Source organism: Tympanuchus pallidicinctus, unplaced genomic scaffold (assembly GCF_026119805.1).
Source record: "Tympanuchus pallidicinctus isolate F22 unplaced genomic scaffold, pur_lepc_1.0 scaffold43, whole genome shotgun sequence".
NCBI classification, from domain to species: Eukaryota; Metazoa; Chordata; class Aves; order Galliformes; family Phasianidae; genus Tympanuchus; species Tympanuchus pallidicinctus.
Window position 1 is genome coordinate 217,286 of NW_026294762.1, and position 20,941 is coordinate 238,226.

The 20,941-nt window shown below is 56.5% G+C and overlaps 2 protein-coding genes and 1 long non-coding RNA gene across 5 annotated transcripts; 1 reads left to right on the forward strand and 2 right to left on the reverse strand.

The window, feature by feature from the left end:
• Positions 1–7,487: 7,487 nt before the first annotated feature.
• LOC128090115 (excitatory amino acid transporter 5-like) lies at positions 7,488–12,164 on the reverse strand. Its single transcript, XM_052702168.1, has 9 exons — positions 11,955–12,164; positions 11,760–11,802; positions 10,844–11,066; positions 10,448–10,547; positions 10,045–10,278; positions 9,329–9,523; positions 9,011–9,145; positions 8,227–8,326; positions 7,488–8,118 (listed from the first exon to the last, which is right to left on the reverse strand). Exons 1-9 carry the CDS (start codon positions 12,161–12,163, stop codon positions 7,984–7,986), a joined length of 1,374 nt encoding a protein of 457 aa, XP_052558128.1. The 5' UTR covers position 12,164; the 3' UTR covers positions 7,488–7,983.
• On the forward strand, positions 10,909–14,203 carry LOC128090116 (uncharacterized). The gene is made up of 2 exons (XR_008210810.1): positions 10,909–10,988; positions 11,731–14,203. It is a non-coding gene; the product is annotated as an uncharacterized LOC128090116 (long non-coding RNA).
• Positions 14,204–14,233: 30 nt separating this feature from the next.
• On the reverse strand, positions 14,234–19,116 carry PRAM1 (PML-RARA regulated adaptor molecule 1). Of its 3 annotated transcripts, XM_052702138.1 has the most exons (10): positions 18,919–19,116; positions 17,065–17,731; positions 16,211–16,256; positions 15,914–16,041; positions 15,672–15,726; positions 15,351–15,444; positions 14,967–15,129; positions 14,801–14,834; positions 14,554–14,588; positions 14,234–14,395 (listed from the first exon to the last, which is right to left on the reverse strand). In XM_052702138.1, the coding sequence occupies exons 1-10, from the start codon at positions 18,970–18,972 to the stop codon at positions 14,391–14,393; spliced, it is 1,281 nt and encodes a 426-aa protein (XP_052558098.1). In that variant the 5' UTR covers positions 18,973–19,116; the 3' UTR covers positions 14,234–14,390. The 3 variants fall into 3 exon arrangements, with proteins under 3 accessions (XP_052558098.1, XP_052558099.1, XP_052558096.1); XM_052702139.1 differs by having other exon boundaries at positions 14,234–14,588; positions 15,929–16,041; XM_052702136.1 differs by having other exon boundaries at positions 14,234–14,588.
• Positions 19,117–20,941: the final 1,825 nt, after the last annotated feature.

Consider the following 20,941-nt stretch of genomic DNA (forward strand, 5'->3'; position numbering starts at 1 on the left):
AAGTATGACACTGCTTTCCAAATGTCTGAAACGAAGTGCAATCCCCTTGTGTTATTTTGAGAGTATTGATGTGAAAACCGTATTTTAGAAAGAGTTGCACAAAGGCACCAATTCCTCCCCTTTGTCCTGCAGTTCGAGTGCTTGGGAATTCTCCGCTGTTTATTTCTTTTCTTTTCATTGGCTTGAAAATGTTGGGATTCTCATATTGAAACGGTTGAAAGGTGGGTTGAACGCAGCAGCGCTTTGGTGGAATCCTGTGGACGGAGTGTTGTTTCCTTATGGTATTTTCAAAATTAAAGGAAACAAAGCCTCGATCCCTCATCCTCGTTTTAATATAAACTCTGATTTAATTTAATATGAAAAAGGCTTGGTTTTCTTTTTGTTATTTGTTGGCCAACACGTTCCTTGCTGGTTTCGTTAGCTCCTTACTGATGCCGTGTTTGTCATGTGCCGAAATGAGCTGTGCTGGAAGCTGATGTGTCGCAGAATGGTCTCGAGCTTTTACTTGATGGTTCCTCCTTGGTTCTTCTCCTGCAGGAATTGGGGTTTCTTTGTGCAATTTGGAATTCTGATGTTTTTCTCAAAGCAATACAAACTGTGTTTGCAATTGGGTGGATCGAGCTCCGCTAAAGCTTTTGTTACGCGTAACACCATGAGAACGATGGGATTAAAAGGAGGCACAGGGCTGACCTTTTACCTTTCAGGAAGGGTTGTTCTCTCCGTCTTAGGACGCTTATCCCGCCTGATTAAAAAAACTGAATAAAATAATAATTAAAAAAGAGCACCGACGCCAAACCAGGCCCCAGCCACAGGCCGTTGCTCAGACATTTGGGGTTGGTTGGTTGGTATTTGTTTGCAGCTTTTGGAGAAAGCCCTTGGGATGCAGTGCTCCTCCAGGAAAGGGCAGCACCCGGTTGCTCTGCTCTGGGAAGGGTTGGCCCCGTGGGGGTTTGCAAAGCGCTCATGGAGCTGCGCTGGAGGGGCTGCTGCTGTCCTGCCCACAGCTGTGTGCCCTGTGCCTGGAGATGCCTGAGGCCACGCAGAGCCTGGGAGCCCTGAGCTGGTAGTGTGTCCCTGCCTGGGCTCAGAACTGAAGGGCCCCTGTCCTCCCTTCCGCCCCAACCACCCCACGGACGGCGCAGTGCTGCCAGCTCAGCTCGGAGCTTTGCAGAGCTGTGTTTCCAGTTCTTGCTGCTACAGAAATGGCCTGGTCTCCCAGTGCTTTCCAGATTGAAATTGTTCTTCCTGCTAGATCTGAAAGAGCAGAAATGAGTATTTTTGGTTACTGCCTATCAAACAGGTTATGGGGTATGCAATATCTATTGCAAACAGGAGCTCAGAACCCCCAGCACAGAATTTTAGACCATTCCTGGCTTCTTTGCGGCAGAACTGCAGCACCTCCAGTGTGATTCCTCCCAAAGGACATCACCCCAGTGGGATTGCTTTGCCCTGGTTCATACCAGCAACCTTTGTATCTTTCAATTCCATGAGAAGCAATAAGAGAAAACACACGCAGACAACCAGAAGGTTTTGCCTCGAGACGTGCCCATCAGGTTTGTCCCCCCTGTCAGAAATGCCCATTTTTACCAAGAGAAAAGAAATCCCAATCTAGTCTGGCCACGTTGAGCCTTGGGTGGAGGTAACTCGGGGTGGAGGTTCCTGCAGCTCTCCTGTTGGCTGCGCGCTGTGCCGGAGGCTGTTGGTGGCTCGTAGTGCTGTGCCTCTCTGCTGTCACCCCCAGATCTCCCAGGACAGTGATAGATGACACTGACTGCTGTCTCATTGGTACTCTGCTCTTTATAATATAAATATGTTTTTTTCCACTTGAATGGTACCTCTATTACATAATGCAGTTAATGTTATTTTTTTCGGATTGATTGACTTCTCTCTGCAGAGCTGCAGCTGGGTGCTCCTCACGTCCATCCAGGGGCTGGCGCAGAGCTTCACCACCTGACGTAAAGATAGCTGAGACTCTTTGTGCATTCTGAGTAACCAGCAGACTTCTGACACATCCTTTAACTCAACTTCTGTTTGAATGTGTTGGAACAGATCCTGCTCCCAAGCTCAGCCTGTGCATGCTGCAGAGAGCAGAGGAGAGCAGAGCAGGAATGGTTTGGCTTGGGAGCAGTGTGGGGTCGGTGTGAGCGGTGCTGGGCTGCAGCTCACGTGCCACAGGAGGAGTGTGTGCTCACACTCTCCAGACCTCAGCGTGGTGCTGCATTCACGTTGGCTCTGGTAAGTCAATCCCCGTGCTTTTTTGAAAGCAAACAGGTTTGGTCTTGGCCCAACCAGAAGTGTAAAATTGGGGTGAAGTGTTTCTGTGAGCACTTATCCTACCTGACACCTCTTTGTCTCAGTTTGTTCCCTCTGTTTTGCATCTGTCAGGCGATGAGTCTTCATGTGTGTGTGTATGCATGTGTTGAAGTGTAGGCTGTAGTTATGGATGGTTTATTTATAACATGCTTTTGTCTCAGTTGCATATATTGATGCGTTCTGTGCTCTGTGTGCACACGTACACTGTTCCACATGCATACACAGTGTGAAGGTAACTTGCAAATCATGTGCATCATCCTTTTTTAACAGAAAACTTGAAGTAAAAATACTTGTTTTTCATACAGTGAACTCGTACAAAGATGTATCCCTAAAAATCTGAGCTTTTGTCAAACTTCAGAGTCACGAAGATGTTTTGTAACAGCAGTGCAGTAATGTGACAAGCAGGAGACAGAGCTTTAAGAGAACACGATATCCACGTTTCTCTAAAAGTCCCCAAAATACCTTCAGACACCTCCATCTCGTGCATCATCTGGTAACACAGCATCGCTGCTCTTCAGGGATTGCTTCCCATTTGCTTCTCCCTGGGATCAGAATGCTGTCGCCTCTTTGAGAACTGGCAATTAGGAAATGATGCTTGCTTCTTTTTGGGCCAGCTTTTCTATTTTATTCCCTGTTATTACAATATTTTCTGGACCTTAATACTCTCATTCTTTCTTACTACAGGAATGAAAGAAGGAAGACGGCTCAGCTTCAAGAACATCTGTGAGTGGCAGAGATTGGCCTCGCACACCAGCGTGGTTTGGGGTGCCTGGCTGGCCCTGCTCCCCATCCCTGGATTCTGGGATGGACACCCAGATGCTGCTGGTGGCCAAGGGGAAGGGACACTGGGCCCGAGTTCAGCTCTTGGTGTCCATGTAATCAATACTGAGCTTGCCAGAGCAGCTCTGCTGTCCCCCTCCAATCTCCCAGTTCCTCTGTGAGCGTGCATTCTGGTCTGTGGGGAAGGAACAGCGTGAAGCTGATTTGTTTAAGGCCATGTCCAAGGAAGGAAGAAAGGGGAGAGGATAGGCTGGGTTGAAGTGGTGAAATTTAGACAGCCTGACATCAGCTGAAGTTCGTGAAACCCACCTTCTGCAAAGCACCGCTGAGTGACGGTCCTGCAGCTGCTTTGGTGCAGCAAAAGAAAGGTGCTGGGTTGGGGGGCTGCGCAGGAGGGAGCTGAGTGAGTGGGAGAGCTCCTCATTTTGCCTTTGCTTAGCACTGAGGGTGGCACCCCTTCCTAAGCATTGTCTTGCAGAAACCGAAGGAGGAAGATGGGGTGATGCCCAGGGAGAAGCTCCTTGCAGCAGCTGCGGCTTCCTGCTGTTGGTGCTCATGGCTCTGTGGAAGCTCAGCGGCTCATTAAACACCACATTGTCATACTGCTTCAATTTTTTCATTATTTTTTAAAGAGTGATGAGAGGATTCTCAGCAGTTCCTATCCTAATAAAACCCCCAAAGTGTTCCAAGTGTCGTCGGCTCAAATGAGAGGACATGGGTAGCCAGTAGGTGGTTGGGAGATTGGCTGGGGAGCAGGCTAGCCACAAAAGATGCAGAAGATGGGGAGGGGTGACGGTGCTGCAGGATGACATGCTGGGAGAACGTAGTGTATTTTGCAAAAGCAGAGGTGATAAGAATAAGGGTAAGTGCACGGAGCTGACTGCAATTGCAGATGCAGAGCAGGAAAGAGTCGTGTGCTGTGAGGAATGGGTGGTAAGTAATGAGCAGGAAATAGCAGTGATGGGTGTATGGGTGATAAGGGATGTGGCACACGTAACTTTAACCCCATCCATCTTGTCTCTGCTCTGCAACATGTTTCCATAGGCTGAAGCCAGGAAACGAAGGCTGCATGCTGAGCTGAGCTGTGATGGCTCCATCCTTGGTCCCAGCGAGGGACAGCAGGGAAAAATGTTACCCGAGTGTTGGATAGCATGTTTAGCAATGTGGAGGTAAAGGAAAAGGTCACAGGTTGTCACAGGGGTTTATCACAAATAGTATCGTTAATTTGGTGGATTTCTTTGATGATTAGAAGTACTGGAAGTGGAAAGTGCTGTAAGAAAAATGGCAGTGGGAGAAGCTAAGGAGGAGATTCTCACCTGGGAGGACACAGCAGTTTGCTTTCCTTCCAGGAACGCACCTTCAGTTTTTCTTTGCTTTGAAATATCACATGTGCTATGAAACCCTGAGCTAGAAGTTGCTTGGAGATCCCATAGCTCTGAACTTCCTGCCAGGAGAGGTGCTCAGGAGGATGAGAAGTGTTGGTGTTCTTGCACAGTTATCCAGAGGAGCTCACAGACAGGTGTGCATGTTCAGAAATTGGATGCACAGCTCTGACCGGTGATTACGTGGATGGAGAACCCCTCTCTGAAAGCTGACCCAACTGGAAATTGCTGAGGGAGCCTTAGGAAAATCCACAAGGTGAATCAAACAGTTGTGCTTCACAGTGCCACAGGCATGCAGGAGTGAAGATGAGATAAAAAATGATGCAGTCCATGTGTATGTGCTGTGTCTGTGTGCTTTGGTTAGGGGATGTAGGAAGCTGGGGACTGGGGAGTTGTTTGTGTGAAGGATGGATGTGGCAATCTGCAGCCTGCCGTGCCGTGTGCTCCATTGTGGGAGCACTGGGAGGATGTTGGTGGGGGCTTGACAACCTGGATGCATTAGCTTGCTGCTGTGTCACCCTCAGGGCTTTGTTGTGCTGGCCAGAAACCACGAACCACCGGTGCAGTTCGGTGGCTTTGTAGCTGAAGATGAAACTGCAGTGGGAATGAAGATGCTGCAGAAGGAGACGTTCTGTAGAACTGCCTGAATGTTCAACCTCAGCTGAAAAGAGCTGCAGTGGGAATTCCACATCGCACTGCAGTGATGGTGGCAGTCAGCTGAGGACCTGCGGTGCCCATCATGGGACTGAAGTTCTCAGAATTTCCTTTGCAGTGATGGCTTCCATCCATCTGTTCCTACGAGGCGGTGCTGGTTGGGCTTGCTGTGCTCTGTCCCGTTTTCTACAGCGGTATCAGTGCCGTGCATTGGAAATCTGCACTGAGCTGCTGTTGGAAAAAAAAAAAGAAAAAGGTATGGAGGCTTTGAAAAAAAAAACCCAGCTTCAACCAGAGCCAGGGGCTGAGTTTTGTTGGATTGTGCCACGCATATACGTAAGTCACTCTGAAAGTAATGCCTCCTTTTTATTTCCTTGAAAACTACAACTGTACGCTGTAACACCATTTGATGGCACAAATTCTCAGCTACAAAAAATTCTGTGGTTTGAATTCAAAGGGGTCTCAAAGCCCAACATTGTTCAGTCTGTATGTGGACAAACATTCTTAACAGCTCCGTGCGTGGATTGCTTGTACCTGGCTGGAAAAGCAAAGGTCTGAAGGAATACAAGCAGATAAGAGCTGCTTTTGTAACTGGTTATGAGCAAATGAATTGCTGTGCACAAAGTGTCTGTGTCAGTGTTTTATTTCCCACTGAAGCCTTTGTGTGTAGGAACCACGCGTTGGTGCCCACATTCTTGAAGAACAGCTGTTAGCGCTGAAGGTGATGGGGTGGGAGAAGAGGAGGAATCGCCACCATGCGGGCAGGAGAAACTCACAGCCAAAGATGAGGATTGGCATTGGATTGCTGCCGGGAGCAGAGGGGGAGGAATTGTGCCTGGATCACTGGACATCTCGAGGGTGGAAGTGCCAGCAGTGTTTGGTCTGTCACAGCAAATACCTGCAGCTGGGAAATGGCGTTAGAAAGAGAGATGGAAACGGACTTAGAACACCCAAAGACAAAGCAACGTTCTTGAAACACGGCAGCATCGTGTTGCTGTTAACAGTCTTGCACCAGAACGTGGTTTGGGGTAATGCTTTGCAGACAACTGCAGACTTCTGGAGACCAAGAGGAGGAGGGGGAATGGCCAAATAACCACATGGTTGTGGTTCTGCGCGTGGAAGGACAGTGGGAGCGGGTTCTGAGGTGCGCTGGCCGCAGGTAAGTGGAGCAGCGAGGTTGGGCTGGGAGCCCTGTTCCAGGCCTGTGCTTTCTTTCCCATCTGCCCTAACGTCAGGGTGACCCACGCTCAATTAGCAGCGCATCTGAGCTGCTCCTTTCAGGAGTGAGTGTGTGGTGAGCGTGGGGCGGGACCCGTCTGCCTTTGCCTCTTCCCCTCTTTTCATTTACTTCCTTATTTCATTTCCCTGTAGAGCTTCTCATTTTCTCTGATGCAACCACAGCCTGAGAGCTGCGAACGCCAACCACTGTCCTCGCTGCATACAGATCATGGCTGTAATCCACCACCCGCACCCAATGCTCCAAGGAAACATCTTTTCTGCTCCTTTCAGCGTGCAAGATAATTAAGGGATCAGCTAAGCTCCCTGAGAACATCTTGTGATGGATGTCTACAAACGTCCCAACAAGCGCCCGCGATCTCCGTGCTCAAAAGGAGCAATGCTTCTCAGCGTGCAACCGATACAAAACACCATGGAGCAGATTCTCAGCTCCAAAATGCTGCTTTTCAACATAGCCACTGCCGTCAGCTGTGCCCAGTTGCTCTCCCAGCTTTATTAAGATATGGTGCACAGTCTTTGAGGCTGGAGTAGTTTTCAGTGTGCTGAGCACAATCCTTCAGTTCACCCCATTCCCACGCGTTGCACCCACAGTCCCAGAGGGGGACAGTGCTGCTCCTGGTGCTGCTCAGTGACTTTGGGCCCATTCTTAGTGGCTTTCATGGCTCTTGGAAACCTTCTGTCCCTCAACTTCTGGTGCTCTCATGTTACTCTGAGTGCAGAACACCGTGCTGACGTTTTGGGATGGATGCATTACTCTGCTGCTGCTGCTGGACTTATCCCAGTCCTCATCAGCTTGTTAGCTGATCTCGTCTGCCTGCATCTGAGTAATAGGAATAACTCAATTCATTTCCTTGTGGGTTGTGTCACCTTTTAGAGAAATTCAGTGATGTTGGTGTGAATTTAAGCTGCTTCTGTCAGCCTTGTGCTGTGGCAGTAATGACAACCCGGGGCAGGAGGGGGATGTGGTGGCATTGCAAGAGGTAAATGCATCCAGCAGCACACACAGCATGTACAAAAGACTGTGGAGAAGGCTGCCCTCGGGAGCAGTGTCGTAAGGCTTTCATTGGAATGGGAATTTGAACTTAGGAGCACAGCTGCAGTGGGTAATGCTGATAAACTACTGCAGCATCCCGTTCTGCTCAGCCTTGGCTTTGGGCTCTGGGCAAAAGATACACTTTGTTTTTCAGTTGAGAACCTAAAAGTTATGCGTGTGTATATATACATATTAACATGTAATATATATTGGTATGTGTTCGTGTATATAAAAAGGTTTAAAAATAACTGTTAACACCTTACGGCATGCAGCCTGGGCAGCAGATAGAGGCTGCTGCCATAAGATGACAGCTTCAGTTCCACCTCTGCTGCTCTCTGCCATCACCTCGTAGCTGTTCCCCAATGCTCTGAGCAGCCTCATGGAAGGGGACAGGGCTGTGCCATAACCCCAGCTGCTGTGGGCAGGGCTGCCAGTCCAGTCATGTCCTCAGCTCCAGGCAGCAGGGTAGAAAGGATGGAGAGGGGTTTGCTGCCCCAGATAAGGCCTTTGTCTTGCGGAGCGGCCGTGTGTGGCATTGGGAATGCTTAGCACCGAGGTCCCGTCCTGGGGTGGCAGAGCTGCAACCTACACCTGGCAGATGTTGTAGTGCCCTCCCATCTGCTCAAACAGAGTGTCCTCAAGGTGGATCACGTTGTCTTTGGGATGCAGAAGTGGGGGCTCTGCAGAAGGAAACTTGTCTGTGTCGCTCGCTGTGTCTTGCTGTGAGAAAAGATAAAGGTGCTGTTTCAGTTTCTTAACCAGCCGCGTTCTTTGTGTCTGCGTGGCCTCAGAGTGCCCCGTGCTCCCAGAGTAACCAACCAGCCGTACCTTCGGGGGCTTTGGGGCAAAGTCTTTCTCACAGACATGTTGTATGATGCCAGCAGCCAGCGCGTCCCCGAGGACATTGGTCATGGTCCGAAATCGGTCCCTGGAAGAGAGAAGCACTGAGGCTGCAGCCAGCGGTCCCACATGGCATTGCAGCGCGTGGCGTGCAGCCCTGCTGTCCCTGCTGCTGCCAGGATGGCAGCGAGTGAACGCAGAGGGGTTTGGAGCTCCCAAACTTCTTGTCCTGAGATCATCCTGCTCCTCACCCGCCAGCACAAGGCTGCCCCGCGGGTTGGAGATGGTCCTTGGAAAGCACCATCTGTCTGTGTAGGAAGGCCAGTATCATTTCCCTTCCGATGGCGTGCAGCTTGGAAGGTGGATGCTGCCTACTGGATGTGCCCATTTCCTGCTGCATGGTTTTATTCAGCACCTCATGCTTTTATCCTAAGCAGTGGCATTTTTCCACCTCTTTGGTGGCATCCCCATATCCTTCCTATCTATCTCTTGCACACGCATGATTTTTTTTCTTAACTTGTTTGTGATCTCTGCAAAGATGTGGCGTGCAGCAGTGATAGTGGTGAGCACTCCAATCAGGACCAATCGGGTAAGAAGTTTTTGCTGATTGTTATCATTTTGGGAAAAGAATAGGAAAAGGAACGAGCTGACGCTTGGCTTCTGGCCTTGTTCTGAGGTCAGTCCCCATTTCCTCTACTAGAGGGAAGTCCCAGTGTGTCCCCACTGCCGTGTGGTGTGACACACACACACCGTGTGCCCAGAAAGGACTTACAGGGCCCAGTCCACTGCAACGATGAGCGTGATGTCAGCAGTGGGCAGCCCCACCGAGGTCAGCACGATGACCATCGTGACGAGTCCTGACTGTGGGATCCCGGCCGCCCCGATGCTGGCTGCAGTTGCTGTTATGCTGTGGAGAGAAGGGCTGCGGGATTAGCGTCCTCAAAAGGTGGTGTGGAAGTTCTCTATGGACCAGGGTGAGCTCTGGAAGGTTCCAGCACTGCAGACAGCCCAACCACGGGCGCATCTGCCGGTGGAGAGTGGGATGGGATGCACTGCCCACACCTCCCTGCCTGCTGCTGCACACAGGTACCTTATCGTCACGATCTGCCCCAGATCCAAGTCGTACTCGTTGACCTGGGCGATGAAGATGGCAGCGACTGCCTCGTACAGCGCCGTGCCGTCCATGTTGATGGTGGCACCGACAGGAAGGACAAAGCGTGCCACGCGCCGGTCTATGCCGTTGTTTTCCAGAAGACACTTAAGGGTGATGGGCAAGGTCGCTGAGCTGCGGAGCAAGGAGCGTTAAGTCATGGTTTGCCACAGCGTCACCAGTGCTGCCTTTGGAATTACTGGGCAAGCGCTGTAGGAATGAAAGTCCACTAGAAAACTAAGCAGTCATGTTGTACGGATTGCTGTACCAACAGAAGCCGTTTCTCGTCAGCTTACAGCACCTGGAGGACACAGAGCACACTGCTGGCCAGCAGTAAGGCTGCGGTGCTGATGGGACAAACCAGAGCCCCAGCCCTGCTGGGTCCCGCAGGGAATGGCCACTCTTCCTTCTGCCCATCGCAAGACCGGGAGCTGTAATGCAGGGGCTGCTGGAACAGGGTGTGAAGGTGCCGTGACCAGGGCAGCGCTGAGCATCCCACTTCCCACTGCTGCCGGGAGGGATCTCCTTCAATGTTTTATCTTTCTTGATGTCTGCAGTGCTTCTCTTCTGCCATGCCCTACGTGCCTCTGCGCCACCCACAAGCTACCCGCATCCTCTCCTAGCTGTACCCACATTTTTCAGCCACGTTTTCATACCTGGAAGATGTAGCTAAGGCAATCAGCAAAGCTTGCAGTATTCCCCTAATGAAAGCATAGGGGTTTTTCTTGGTGATGAGTGCAAAGAGCAGCGGTAAGAACACAAGCCCATGGATGGCCAGCCCTGACACCACGGTGACGGCATACAGCCCCAGCTTCTGGCCTGTCACCGATGGGTCTTCCATCTCCAGGATCTTCCCAGCAATGAGAAACACGATGCCGAAAGGGAAGTACCTACCAAGAATGAGGGCAAGCGTTCACAAAGACTAAGCAGTGCAGCAATGACAGCATTTGGGACGGCTGTGCTGCACTGAGTCCATTGCTCACAACAGATACTGCAGGACAGGCATCAGCACCAGCGAGCGGGTGGGGAAGGAGCAGAACCGATGACGACCCAACTCACCAGACAGCCATGGAGACGATTTTCATCACAGCTTCGTTCAGACACTGGCACACGTTGACCAGCGGCGCTCCTCGCTCACCCATCTTTCCCAGGAGGAGCCCTGCAGCCCAACGCATGGACCTGTGCTACTGAGCAGCACCCAGCGCGCAGCGCCCTTGGCTGTAGATGGAGGAATCTGGAGAGGGACGGACTGGCTTTTTGCTGACAGCTCCACCGCTGCCCCCAGTGCTGCCCTCAACTCGCTCCCCCCGCCCCAAATCCTCGGATTGGCTCTTTGGTTCCTGATACTCTGAGCTCAAGCTCCTCGCCCTCACCTCTCCCCATAATCCGCCCCACGCTGATCCCATCGCCTCCTACTCCTTCCCCCCCCGCTCCCTCCTCTCCTCCTGCAGGTACCTATGGTCGCAGAGAAGATGACGATCCCAAGGACGTTCATCTCGTTGCTGGTCCCTGGCAGGGTCCTGTACGTCATTTCGGGAGATGGCGTTAGCTCAAGAAACACGGGTCGCTGGATTTCAGGGTTTTCCTCATCCGGTGCAAAGTAAATAAAACTGAGGGATTTCCCTGGGATTGTTGGGAATCGTGGAGACTTCACCACTGGGACAATAACAGTTCGATACTGGGACAGAAACAAAGCAGAAGTTACTGTCCTGTGGGCAGCAGGCGCCAGTGAGCGGCCCTGCAGTGAAGTGAGAACCAGGGCAAGGAAACAGCAGCTGGCATTTGAGGCGGATCCGTGCTGGATCCCGATGTGGGATGAGAAAACGTTGTGATCCCTACAGAGGGGCCCCTCCAGCCCCGTCCTGGCAGCCCACAGACTCCCAGTGCCATGAGCTTGCTGTTCTCCCTGCACCCTGCCCATCTCTGCCCCGTCTCCTTCAGCCCAAACCTCATCACTCTCATTCTCCTGCTCACACCCCTCTGCCCTGCTCCCTGACCTCTGGGACTGGGGTGGGGGTGGGAGGGAAATGCGGGTGAGTTTGGGGACAGGATGGGAATGGGATGGGAATGGGTTACGGACAGGGATGGGATGGGGATGGGGATGGGGATGGGATGGGATGGGATGGGATGGGATGGGATGGGATGGGATGGGATGGGATGGGATGGGATGGGATGGGATGGGGATGGTGGTGGGACCAGGAATGGGCTGGGACTGGGGTTGGAGGCAAAACTGGGACTGGGGCTGGCAATGGGGCTGGGGCTGGGCTGGGATAGGGACTGGGGGCTAGGACTGCGACTGGGAAGCCACCACATGGCAGCAGGGCACAACTGTTGTGTTGCAGAGCAGGGAGGCCAAGGGCTGGTTGCTCACCTGCTGGAAGGATGCTTCCACCAAGTTGGAAGGGAACATGTTCCTGGAAGAGAGCAACAGCATAGAGGTTAAAACTGAAGGGAAACTGGACACGGCCCTGTGGGGCAGGAGGCTGGGAGGAGGACTGATGTGCTGCAGTGTTCCCAGGAGTCGTGGCCCACAGCCCCCACGCTGCTCCCAGACCCCACGACGCACCTGATCAAATCCAGCAGCGCATCGGCGGAGCTGAGCACCACCTTCCCTGCAGAGAAATCCTCCTTCTGCGCGGCCGCGCCGGGGTGGATGCTGACTACCAGGATGATCCCCATCGTCACCGCCATGAAAGTGGTCCAAAGGTAATAGGTGATGGTGATCACCCCCATCTTCCCACAGGCCCTGGGCTCCAGGGTGGCCAGCCCGGACATCAGGCTGTGCCAGGAAACACCAAACTCAGCACCGCTCCCAAACCGCATGGGGTCGGCGTTGGGGATCCTGATTGGAGCCCCCATGTGCCGCAGTTTTAAGAGGGAAAGAAGCCCAAGTGAGCCCCAGCTCTGCTCCCCTGCCCTGATCTCAGGGCCTGGCACCCGCACTCGGGCAGCTGCGTGCCCCGTCTCCTGGTCCTTCAGATGCAGACAGCGATAACTCACCTGGAGGTGATCAGTGGCAGGATCAGCATCTTCAGCATCCTCATGAGCAGCTCTCCAGGAAAGGAGAAGTACTGCTTCTCCTGCAGGGAGCAGAGCGTTGGGAAGGGTGGAAGTGGGGAGGTGGGCACTGATTGTGGGCGAAGGGCTCAAACTGGGCAGATTTCCTCTTTTTCCCAGTGGGATCCAGACATGAGCTCGGTTCCCAGATGCGATAATGTGGTTTCCCTCCCCATCCTAGGAGACCCCCAGAGCTGCTGGGGAGAAGAAATCCCACCCTATGGGGAAATCCATCCAGGAGCTGAGGAGGGGTGTTGAGTCAGTTCCCATCCCGACGGTCCATCTCCCTATGGCCCCACGGCCACACTTTGGTCGCTCCAGATGTTGCTGCACTTTTCCCTGGGAGCAGAGTGCAGAAATGCCCCCACCCCTCTGTGTGCCCACCTGCCCCCCTCCCCCTGGCCCCCACCAACTGCCCGTCCTTCCATCCCTCTACCCACGCACCCATCCTCCATCTGTCTGCCCCTCCATTCATCCATGTCCTTCCGGAGGCTCCTTCCATCCCTCCCTTCTTCCCTCCCTCCCTTCCTCCCTTCCTCCCTCCATCTCTCCATCCCTCCATCCATCCCCTGCCCAACCTTCCCCAGTGCCATGTGGATTTGTCTGCCACTGCGGGGTAGGGGCAGGACCAGGGGCAGCGGGATGCTGCCACTCTCACGGCCACGTGCATTGGGGTGCGGTGGGATTACACCCCGCTTCGGTTAAGTCAGATCATCCTCGCTGCAGGCAGTAATGCTGCAGGGTGTAATTGAAGTGACAAATGCCAAATCCCCGCAGGTTACCTTGGGGATGTGCCAGCAGCAGCTGAGCATCCCGCAGATGGGGGCTGAGTTAAAACCGCTGTGATTTTAGCATGATGACATTTAACGGCCCTTTGGGAACAGGAGGGGACCCCTGGGAATCTGCTGTGCTTTGTGCTGGGGCTCGCCTGGATGCTGAGCATCTGCAGCAGCAGTAGAGGAGCTGGGCTGTGGGATACAGGCACTGCTGTGCCACGTTTGGCCCGGAGCAGTGAGCGCCCAGCGCGGGGCACAGGGCAGCAGCTGCCCTCCCCCCAACCCCCCTGCAGCGTAGCAGGGTCCCCAACAGAGGGATGCAGGATTTGTCCTGCCGCTCTGTGGCCAAAAGATGAAGAAAACCCACCCGTGAGAGGCTGTTCCCTCAGACAGCAGCCTGCGCATTCAGGGCTGAGCCCTTCCGTGCTCCCTTTGCTCCCAGCCCATCCTTACCAGCTCCGTCAGCTCCAGCGCCCGCAGCAGGAAGCCCAGCAGGCAGCCGGTGGCCACCGACAGCATGGACAGGGTGAGGAGGCCGTTCTTGTGCCAGAAGGCCCGAAGCTGCGCCCAGAGGCGCGCGGAGCCCCCGGACAGCGAGCCCAGCAGCGCCGTGCAGACGCGCTCCCACATGGCCCCGCTCAGCAGCAGCTCCTCGCCCCGCACATCGCAGCGCTGGCTGTGCCAGCCGTAATCCCGGCCCCAGAGCTGCCCTGGGAGCCCTTCCCGTAATGGAAAGTGACGTCCTGCAGCGGTTAATCTGGGCTTGGCTTTCTGTGGGTGAGTGCAGTGGGGTTTTTAACCCTTCCTGTGGGGCCGCACGCGCCAGGAACGCAGATGGAGCCCCGTTCCCAGCACAGTCCCCGATCCAGAAGAATTCAGATCTGTTTCCAGATGTGGAGGCAGCATTTGGGCGCTGAGCACAACCCCATCCCACCCCACATCTGCACTGGTGGAAGTGCTTCGTTGGGGCAAAACCCCCCCCCCCAAAAGAAAACCAACCAAAAACCACAGATGGACCACACAGATCAGTGCCACGTTTCACACAAATCAAACAAAGCGCCGCGGGGCTCCGTCCGAAGGACTTTCCCAAACCTCTGCTCTGCAGGGCCGACCCTCGCAGCCCCTCCAGCATCGGAGCTTCAGCCTTTGGGGTCTGGTGGTGCTCCAGGTCATTCTGTCGGTGGGAACAGATGTTCGCTCATCGGCACTGCAGTGATGCAGCCGTCCCCATTCGGGCTGCAGAGCGCTCGGCAGGGCACCGTGGGTGTCTCAGAGGACATGGAAGGCTCTGCTTGAGGCACATGGCACCAGCAGTGCTTTACTCACACCTACCATACAGATCAACGTCGTCGTAGATGTCTCTGTCCCTGTGGGGGAGAAGCTGTGAGTGGTCCGGGCTCCCACAGCTCGCACTATGATGGGGCAGCTCTGCTGCTGCTCTGCTCCATCTCTGCCCCTTGTGCCCCCCCTGCAGAGGTGGGGCACATCTCTCTGCAGCCACCAGTGGCTGCCACAGCTGGGGGAGTTTGGGCCAGGGGGAATTGATGCTGGGAGGAAGGGCTGGGGAAGGGATACTCACAGGTGCAGCATCACAGCCCGGGGCACGTAACCATCTGCAACAGAGCGGGGAGAAGCGTGTGTGGGCTGCGCACCCCCAGGGGGGCTGGAAGGGAGCCGAGGAGCTCCAGGAGGGGAGCTGGGATCCCTCGGGAGCAGTGCTGAGCGTGGGGCAGCGGCCGACTTACACCTCCGCTGGCTGTTCCTGCAAAGGATCTGCTCCTTGTTGGTGAACTGAATGACGTCCAGGATCTCGCCCCGTCGGAGCGGAAGGTTCTTCCCCCCGCCCCTCTTCTCCGTCGTCGCAGGGTCGACCATCATCTGCGTCAGGACGGCGATGTTCCCTTCGAACTGAAACACGAGCAGAGAAAGGCTGCCGGAGCTCCAACCTCTTCCCCCATGGAAACAGCGCACGTCTCCGAAGCGCAGCGCCGTGGGTCCGTCCTGGGGGAGCCTCAGCGGGGCCGCCTGCTGGGCACCGCCTGCTCCTGGCCCACGCAGCCCCTCTGCACGGCGTCCTGCACAGCGAGGGGGGAGATCAGAGGGAAGAGCGGCCGCTCCTTTCTGCTCACCTTGAACTTCTTTTGAAACTCCCTGTCCGCTTTCTCTTCCTTCTTGCATTCCTTGAGTGTCATCGGCTTCACCTTTCGGGAGCTCTGAGCTCCTCTGCAGAGATGTTGTGAGTGGTGGGAAGGTTTGGCTCGCCCCCCCCCCCCCCCCCCCAATGCCCTTGCTTGGGTTTCTCCCAGCACCCAGAGGTTCCCCTCCATCTCCCCCAGGGCTGCTGGTGCTCTGTGCACAGGCCCTCACTGCAACTCCAGCGGATGCCACCAAACAACAAAGCACTTTGGGGTCCCAGCAGACCCACAGGAAGCGCTCACCCCCCTCATTACCTTTGTGCAGCAACCAGCAGCGCAACCGTGCTGGGGGCGCGAGCAGCACCTCCCCCTGTAAAACCAAGCATGGAAAGGGCTACATGGGGTGATGGAGGCTGGGAGCATCGCTTCCCATGGCCCCCAGGGTGCCCAAACCCCTCAGGTGCCATCTGTGTCCCTGAAAGTGAGCTGATGTCACCGGCCCCACTGGCCGCCCTCCATCCTTCAGGGCACCCCGACCCCCTTTGCCCCACACCCACCCCCTCTGCCCCCACCTCCTCTGGGGTGGAGATGTGCTGGCGGCCGGAACGTGGGGGGCGGCGAAAAGCTTCGGTCTCTCCTGAGCAGCTCAACGCTCTCGACGTCGTCATAAATCTCCTCCTCACCTCTGGGATGGAGCAGAGCACCGTCAGGGAGCCATTCAGCCACCCAGGATGATCTCTGCACCTCCGGGGTTGCATCACGGGGGGCCCCGACCCACCCTCCCACCATTCCTCCTTGTGTTCTTCCCTCTCAGTCAAAGACCCTGAAAATAAAAGTGCTTCCTCAGTACTGACCCTGCTGTGCTCAGAGCATCCCGCGGTGGGAACGGCGCTGGGTAACCTGGCACAGAGGGAGCAACAAGGGGTTCTTTGGAGTCTGCTGCTCAGCTCGGGGCTCAGGAACCCCCAGGCCAGTGCTGGAGCACAGCAGGGTGGGGGACAAAGCCAGCATCACACCCGAAGAGCGACCCCAGAAAGCAGCTGGGGTGTGCGGTTCTCCTGAGGAAAGGAGGAGGTTGTAGAGCAGCCCAGTCCTGGTGTGAGATGGGCAATAAGGAAACATCGCAGGATGGTGGAGAAGAACTTGGAGAAGTTGAGGGAGAAGCAGGATTTGAAAGAAGCTTAAAGCTGTTGGAAAGCAGCAAATGTGCTCAGCTCTGGAAGGCCATCAAGCTCAGCGGGGCCTGAGCCCAATGGACACCAGCACACCCCCATGGCACCAAGCCCTGCATCATGGGGGAGGAAGACACCAAGCTGGCAGTGTGGCCCCGTCAGCCAGAGCTCTGCCTGCACCCCATGCCGTGCCCATTCCCATCGTAGACCCAGTCCTTCCCATACCCAGCCCAACCTGTATCCATCTCCAACACATTTACATCCTCATCCCCATGCTGCACCCAACACCCCACTGTACCCATCCCCATCCCATTCCCATCCCCACACCATACCATTCTCACCCCTTCCCCACCTCATCCCCATCCCATCCCCATCCTCATCCTGTACCCATCCCTTCCTTGCACCCATCTCCATGCCATACCCGGCTCCAACACACCCCCATCCCCACACTCATCCTGTACCCACCCCCACCTCGTCCCCATCCTCACCCCATCCTCATCCCCACCCCGCACCCATCCCCATCCCCACGCCGTTACCCAGCACAGCACTCCGCGACCCCACAGCAGTGCGGCCGGGCTCCCCGGGGGCTGCAGCCCTATGGAACTTCTCCAGATCCACCCCCGGAGGCCGCCGGGGTTTTGCCGGCCTCGCTCCCAGCACCGCGACGTGCGGCAGCGGCTTCCTGCGCGGAGTTTGCCCCGAGCCCCGGATCCCACCGGCGGCGGCCGCGCCTGCAGCGGGGAGCGCCGGAGCGGCCGCGTCGTTGAGCAGCGGCCATTTGTGCGGGGCTGGGATCCTCGGGGGGGGATGGGAGGTGGCTCCGACCCCCTTATCGTCCGCCGCGTCCCGTCCTCCCGGCTTGGACGCGGGGGGTTGGGAGGCGGCCCTCGGAACGACGCCCTTCTTCAGCCGCGCCATCCACTCCGGGCTCTGGGGAACGGGCATCGGACGGGAGCCGGGCCCCTCACTCTGAGCTTCGCTGCGCGGCGGAGGGGCTCTGCCGACGCCCACCCTCCCGGCGAGGGGGGACGCGGGGGGCGGCTCCCCCTTGGAACCCGGCGTGAGCGCCCGGCCCGGCTCCGTCGCTGGGAAAGCTGAGGGGGGACCCCGTGCCCGTCCGCCCGCTGCGGGGGGAGGCTTCCTGCCGTCCTTCAGCTTCGCTCTCAGGTGTCTCCCCGCCGCCTCTTTCCCCTCCGGGTTTTCCTGCGGGGATGAAGGAAAGCTCCGATTCTGCCGTTACTGAAAAAAGCCGAGAACGCGGCGGTGCCTCCCCGAGCCTGAAAGGTGAGGAGCGCCCTGAGCTCCGGCCAGTCCTGCAGCCGCTCTGCCCGGCACGTCCCACCGCCGCCGGGGCCCCAATGCCGCGGGGTCGCGCACCGCTCTGCCCCGATCCGCCCCGAAGGAGCGGCTGCGCTCCCTCACAGCAAAGCGCCGACGGCGCTGCCGGAAGCCGTTTTGGCTGAGGGCAAAAAAAAACCCCAACAAACCAATAACAACAAAAAAAAAAGAGGCCGAGAAGCGGCGGATCTGCCCCACTTTTCTGAGCGGAGCGTTTCCTGCGCTGCTCACCCCGCGATGGGCGCACAGAACTGGGGCGCACGGCCGCGACGCGGCGTTGTCCCACGAGCATCGCGGGTACCGACCCGGATCGACCCGACCCAGGGGGAGAGGTGATCTTCTCCCCTCCATCTCTTCTCCCCTCCTCCTCATCTCCCTTTTCCTTTCTGTCCCCCCCCCGCTCCCGGTCGCAGCACTGCACACATCGGGGCTCTGCTCCACCCGCTCGGGTTCTGCACTTCTCCTCCTCTCTGGATTTCGGTTCGGGCTGCGCTTGCATCACTTTGTTTTCTTTCACAACAGAAGGGCCGGAGCGCAGAGAAGCCAGCGCGACATTTTCAGCCGTGAGAGCTCAAATGTGGGGCATTAAATAGGTATTAAATGGGGACGGGTGCCCATCGCCCCGGGCACAGCCCGCCAAGGGCTCAATGGCGCACATTGGCCGCGTCCTACAACGTAAGGCAGCGAAAAAAAAGCTGATAAAAGGGGATTTCTGCAGTGTTCCGAGCACGCCGTGGGGTTTTGGATGTGAACCGTTCCGGTGTTCGTGACCGTCAGAGCCGTTCTGTGAACGGGGACACGGAGCTGCCCGCGGTGGCGCCGTCGGGGAACGGCACCGCTGTCACAGCGACCGGTGCGGCAGCTTTGGCACTGCGGTGCTTTCTCCTCTCTGATATGTTTGAGCCCCTCCCGGTGCTGCCCGCTCCTTCACCCACCCCGGGAGCTGCTCATGGAGCTCCGGAGCTCTGACTGACCCCGTGTGTGGCTGTGAGGACGTGAGGGTGCAGGTCGGACCCGGTTCTCCCGCACGCATCCCGGCAGCTCGCACTCACCATTTCCCATCCACGGCCGCTGCCCTGTGAGCTCTCCTCCCTCCTGAACACCATCGCGGCCGTCCGAGCAGAAGGACCCGAGGGGGGTGAACACCTCCGGCGGCAGCGGAGCTCCTCGGGGCTGAAAGCAGAAGCTCTTTCCTAACGCTGGCTTGGCAAGGAGCTGAACGCAACGCCAGGAAGCGGCTGCGGCCTGACTGCACAGCGATGAAGGGGGGTGGCGGGGAGCGGCTCCGTGCCGTCGATGGGGACGCCGAGTGCCGCTGCTGCCCCGCCCAGAAACGAACGTGGGCTTTGGGAGCGACCCGAGGCCGTAGGATCGGCACAGGACTGCGGAACGGCTCAGATTCGGGGGGGTCTTTATGCCCACCCCTGGGGATGGGGACACCCCCGGCAGGCAGAGCAGAGCCCCGTCAGCGGCGGTGGGGAATTCCAGGGTGGTGAGCAGCACCAAACCCAACGGGAGCCAACGGGGCCGGGACAGCCGCATCCTGGGGCCGGGAGTCCCCACCGCCTCCTGCCCGCAGAGCTTTGGGGACGGCGGTGAGGAAGGAGCTCAAGGGATGCTGTGGGGTTGGTGAGCTGGAGGGACACGTTGGGAGGCTGAAAGGCTGAGTTTGAGGGTGGGGGTAGGAGGGGATTCGGGGACAGAGGTGATGAGAGGAACCTCAGCGCTGTTTGGAGGGGTTGGAGGGCAGGGGGGTGCCTGGGGGTGATGGGGGGCGCCAAGGATGTGTCAGGGTAATGGGGGAAGGGGGCTGCAGGGCTGTGTTTGGGGCACAGAGAGCATTGAGGGCCACGGCTGGGGCACAGGGAGAGTGAAGGGCTGAGTTTGGGTCATAGAGTGGAAGAAGGGCTGTGTATGGGGCACAGGGATCATGGAGATCTGGGGCCAGTTTCAGAGTGGATGGAGGACCGTATCAGGGGCACAGGGAGGATGGAGGGCCATATTTGGGGTATTGGGTGGATGGAGGGCTGAGTTTGGGGGCAAAGAGTGAAAGGAGGGCCATGTTTGGGACACGGGGAGAGTGGGGAGCTGTTTGGGGCACAGAGAGGTTGGAGAATCGTGTGTGGGGCACAGTGGATGAAGGGCCAGGGTTGGGACACAAGAAAGATAGAGGGCTGTGTTGGGGGCATGGAGTAAATGGAGGGACAAATGTGGGGTGAAGGAAGAGCGAAGGGCTGGGCAATAGAATGATGGAGGGAGGGCTGTCTTTGAGGCACAGGGAGGATGGAGGGCCATATTTGGGGCATTGTGTGGATGGAGGACTGAGTTTATGGGCACAGGGACAACAGAAGGCTGTATTTGGGGGCGTAGAGTGAATGGAGGACCATGTTTGGGACACAGGGAGGCTGGGGAGCTGTGTTTGGGGTGCAGGGAGGATGGAGGGGGAGCCCTCATTGTGGCCTTCCAGTACTTGAAGGGAGCTTATAAACAGGAAGGGGAACGGCTGTTTATGATGGTGGATGGTGATAGGAGAAGGGAATGGTTTTACAGTGAGACAGAGGAGGTTTAGGTTGGATATGAGGAGGAAGTTTTTCACACAGGGCGGTGAGGCACTGGCACAGGTTGCCCAAGGAGGCTGTGGATGCCCCATCCCTGCAGGCATTCAAGGTCAGGCTGGATGTGGCCCTGGGCAGCCTGGGTCTGGAGCCCCCAGTTCAAGAAGACAGGGAGCTGTTGGAGAGTCCAGAGGAGCCACAGAGATGAGCAGGGGCTGCAGCACCTCCTTACAGAGACAGGCTGAGGGAGCTGGAATTGTTCAGCATGGAGAAAAGAAGGCTGGGGGTGACCTCAGTGCAGCCTGCAGTGCCTGAAGGGAGCCTGCAAACAGGAGGGGAATCAACTCTGTGCAAGGGGAGATGGCAGCAGGACGAGGGGAAATGGTTTGAATTGAGGGAGGGCAGATGGAGGTTGGATGTCAGGGGAAGTTCTGTGCTGTGAGAGCGGGGAGGGGCTGAACAGCTGCCCAGAGAGGCTGTGATGCCCCGTCCATCCCTGGAGGTGTTCAAGGCCGGGTTG

Excerpts from the sequence above, each read along its gene's own strand:
- LOC128090115 (XM_052702168.1), bottom strand. The coding sequence starts at position 12,163 with ATGTCCGGGCTGGCCACCCTGGAGCCCAGGGCCTGTGGGAAGATGGGG. Across the intron at positions 11,803-11,954 it reads GCGCTGCTGGATTTGATCAG|GAACATGTTCCCTTCCAACT; the intron begins GTGCGTCGTGGG and ends GCTCTCTTCCAG. Across the intron at positions 9,524-10,044 it reads GCCTTAGCTACATCTTCCAG|CTCAGCGACCTTGCCCATCA; the intron begins GTATGAAAACGT and ends CTTGCTCCGCAG.
- PRAM1 (XM_052702136.1), bottom strand. The coding sequence starts at position 18,972 with ATGGTGTTCAGGAGGGAGGAGAGCTCACAGGGCAGCGGCCGTGGATGG. Across the intron at positions 17,732-18,918 it reads GCGGCCGTGGATGGGAAATG|GAAAACCCGGAGGGGAAAGA; the intron begins GTGAGTGCGAGC and ends TCATCCCCGCAG. Across the intron at positions 14,589-14,800 it reads CGGGCTGTGATGCTGCACCT|GGACAGAGACATCTACGACG; the intron begins GTGAGTATCCCT and ends TCTCCCCCACAG.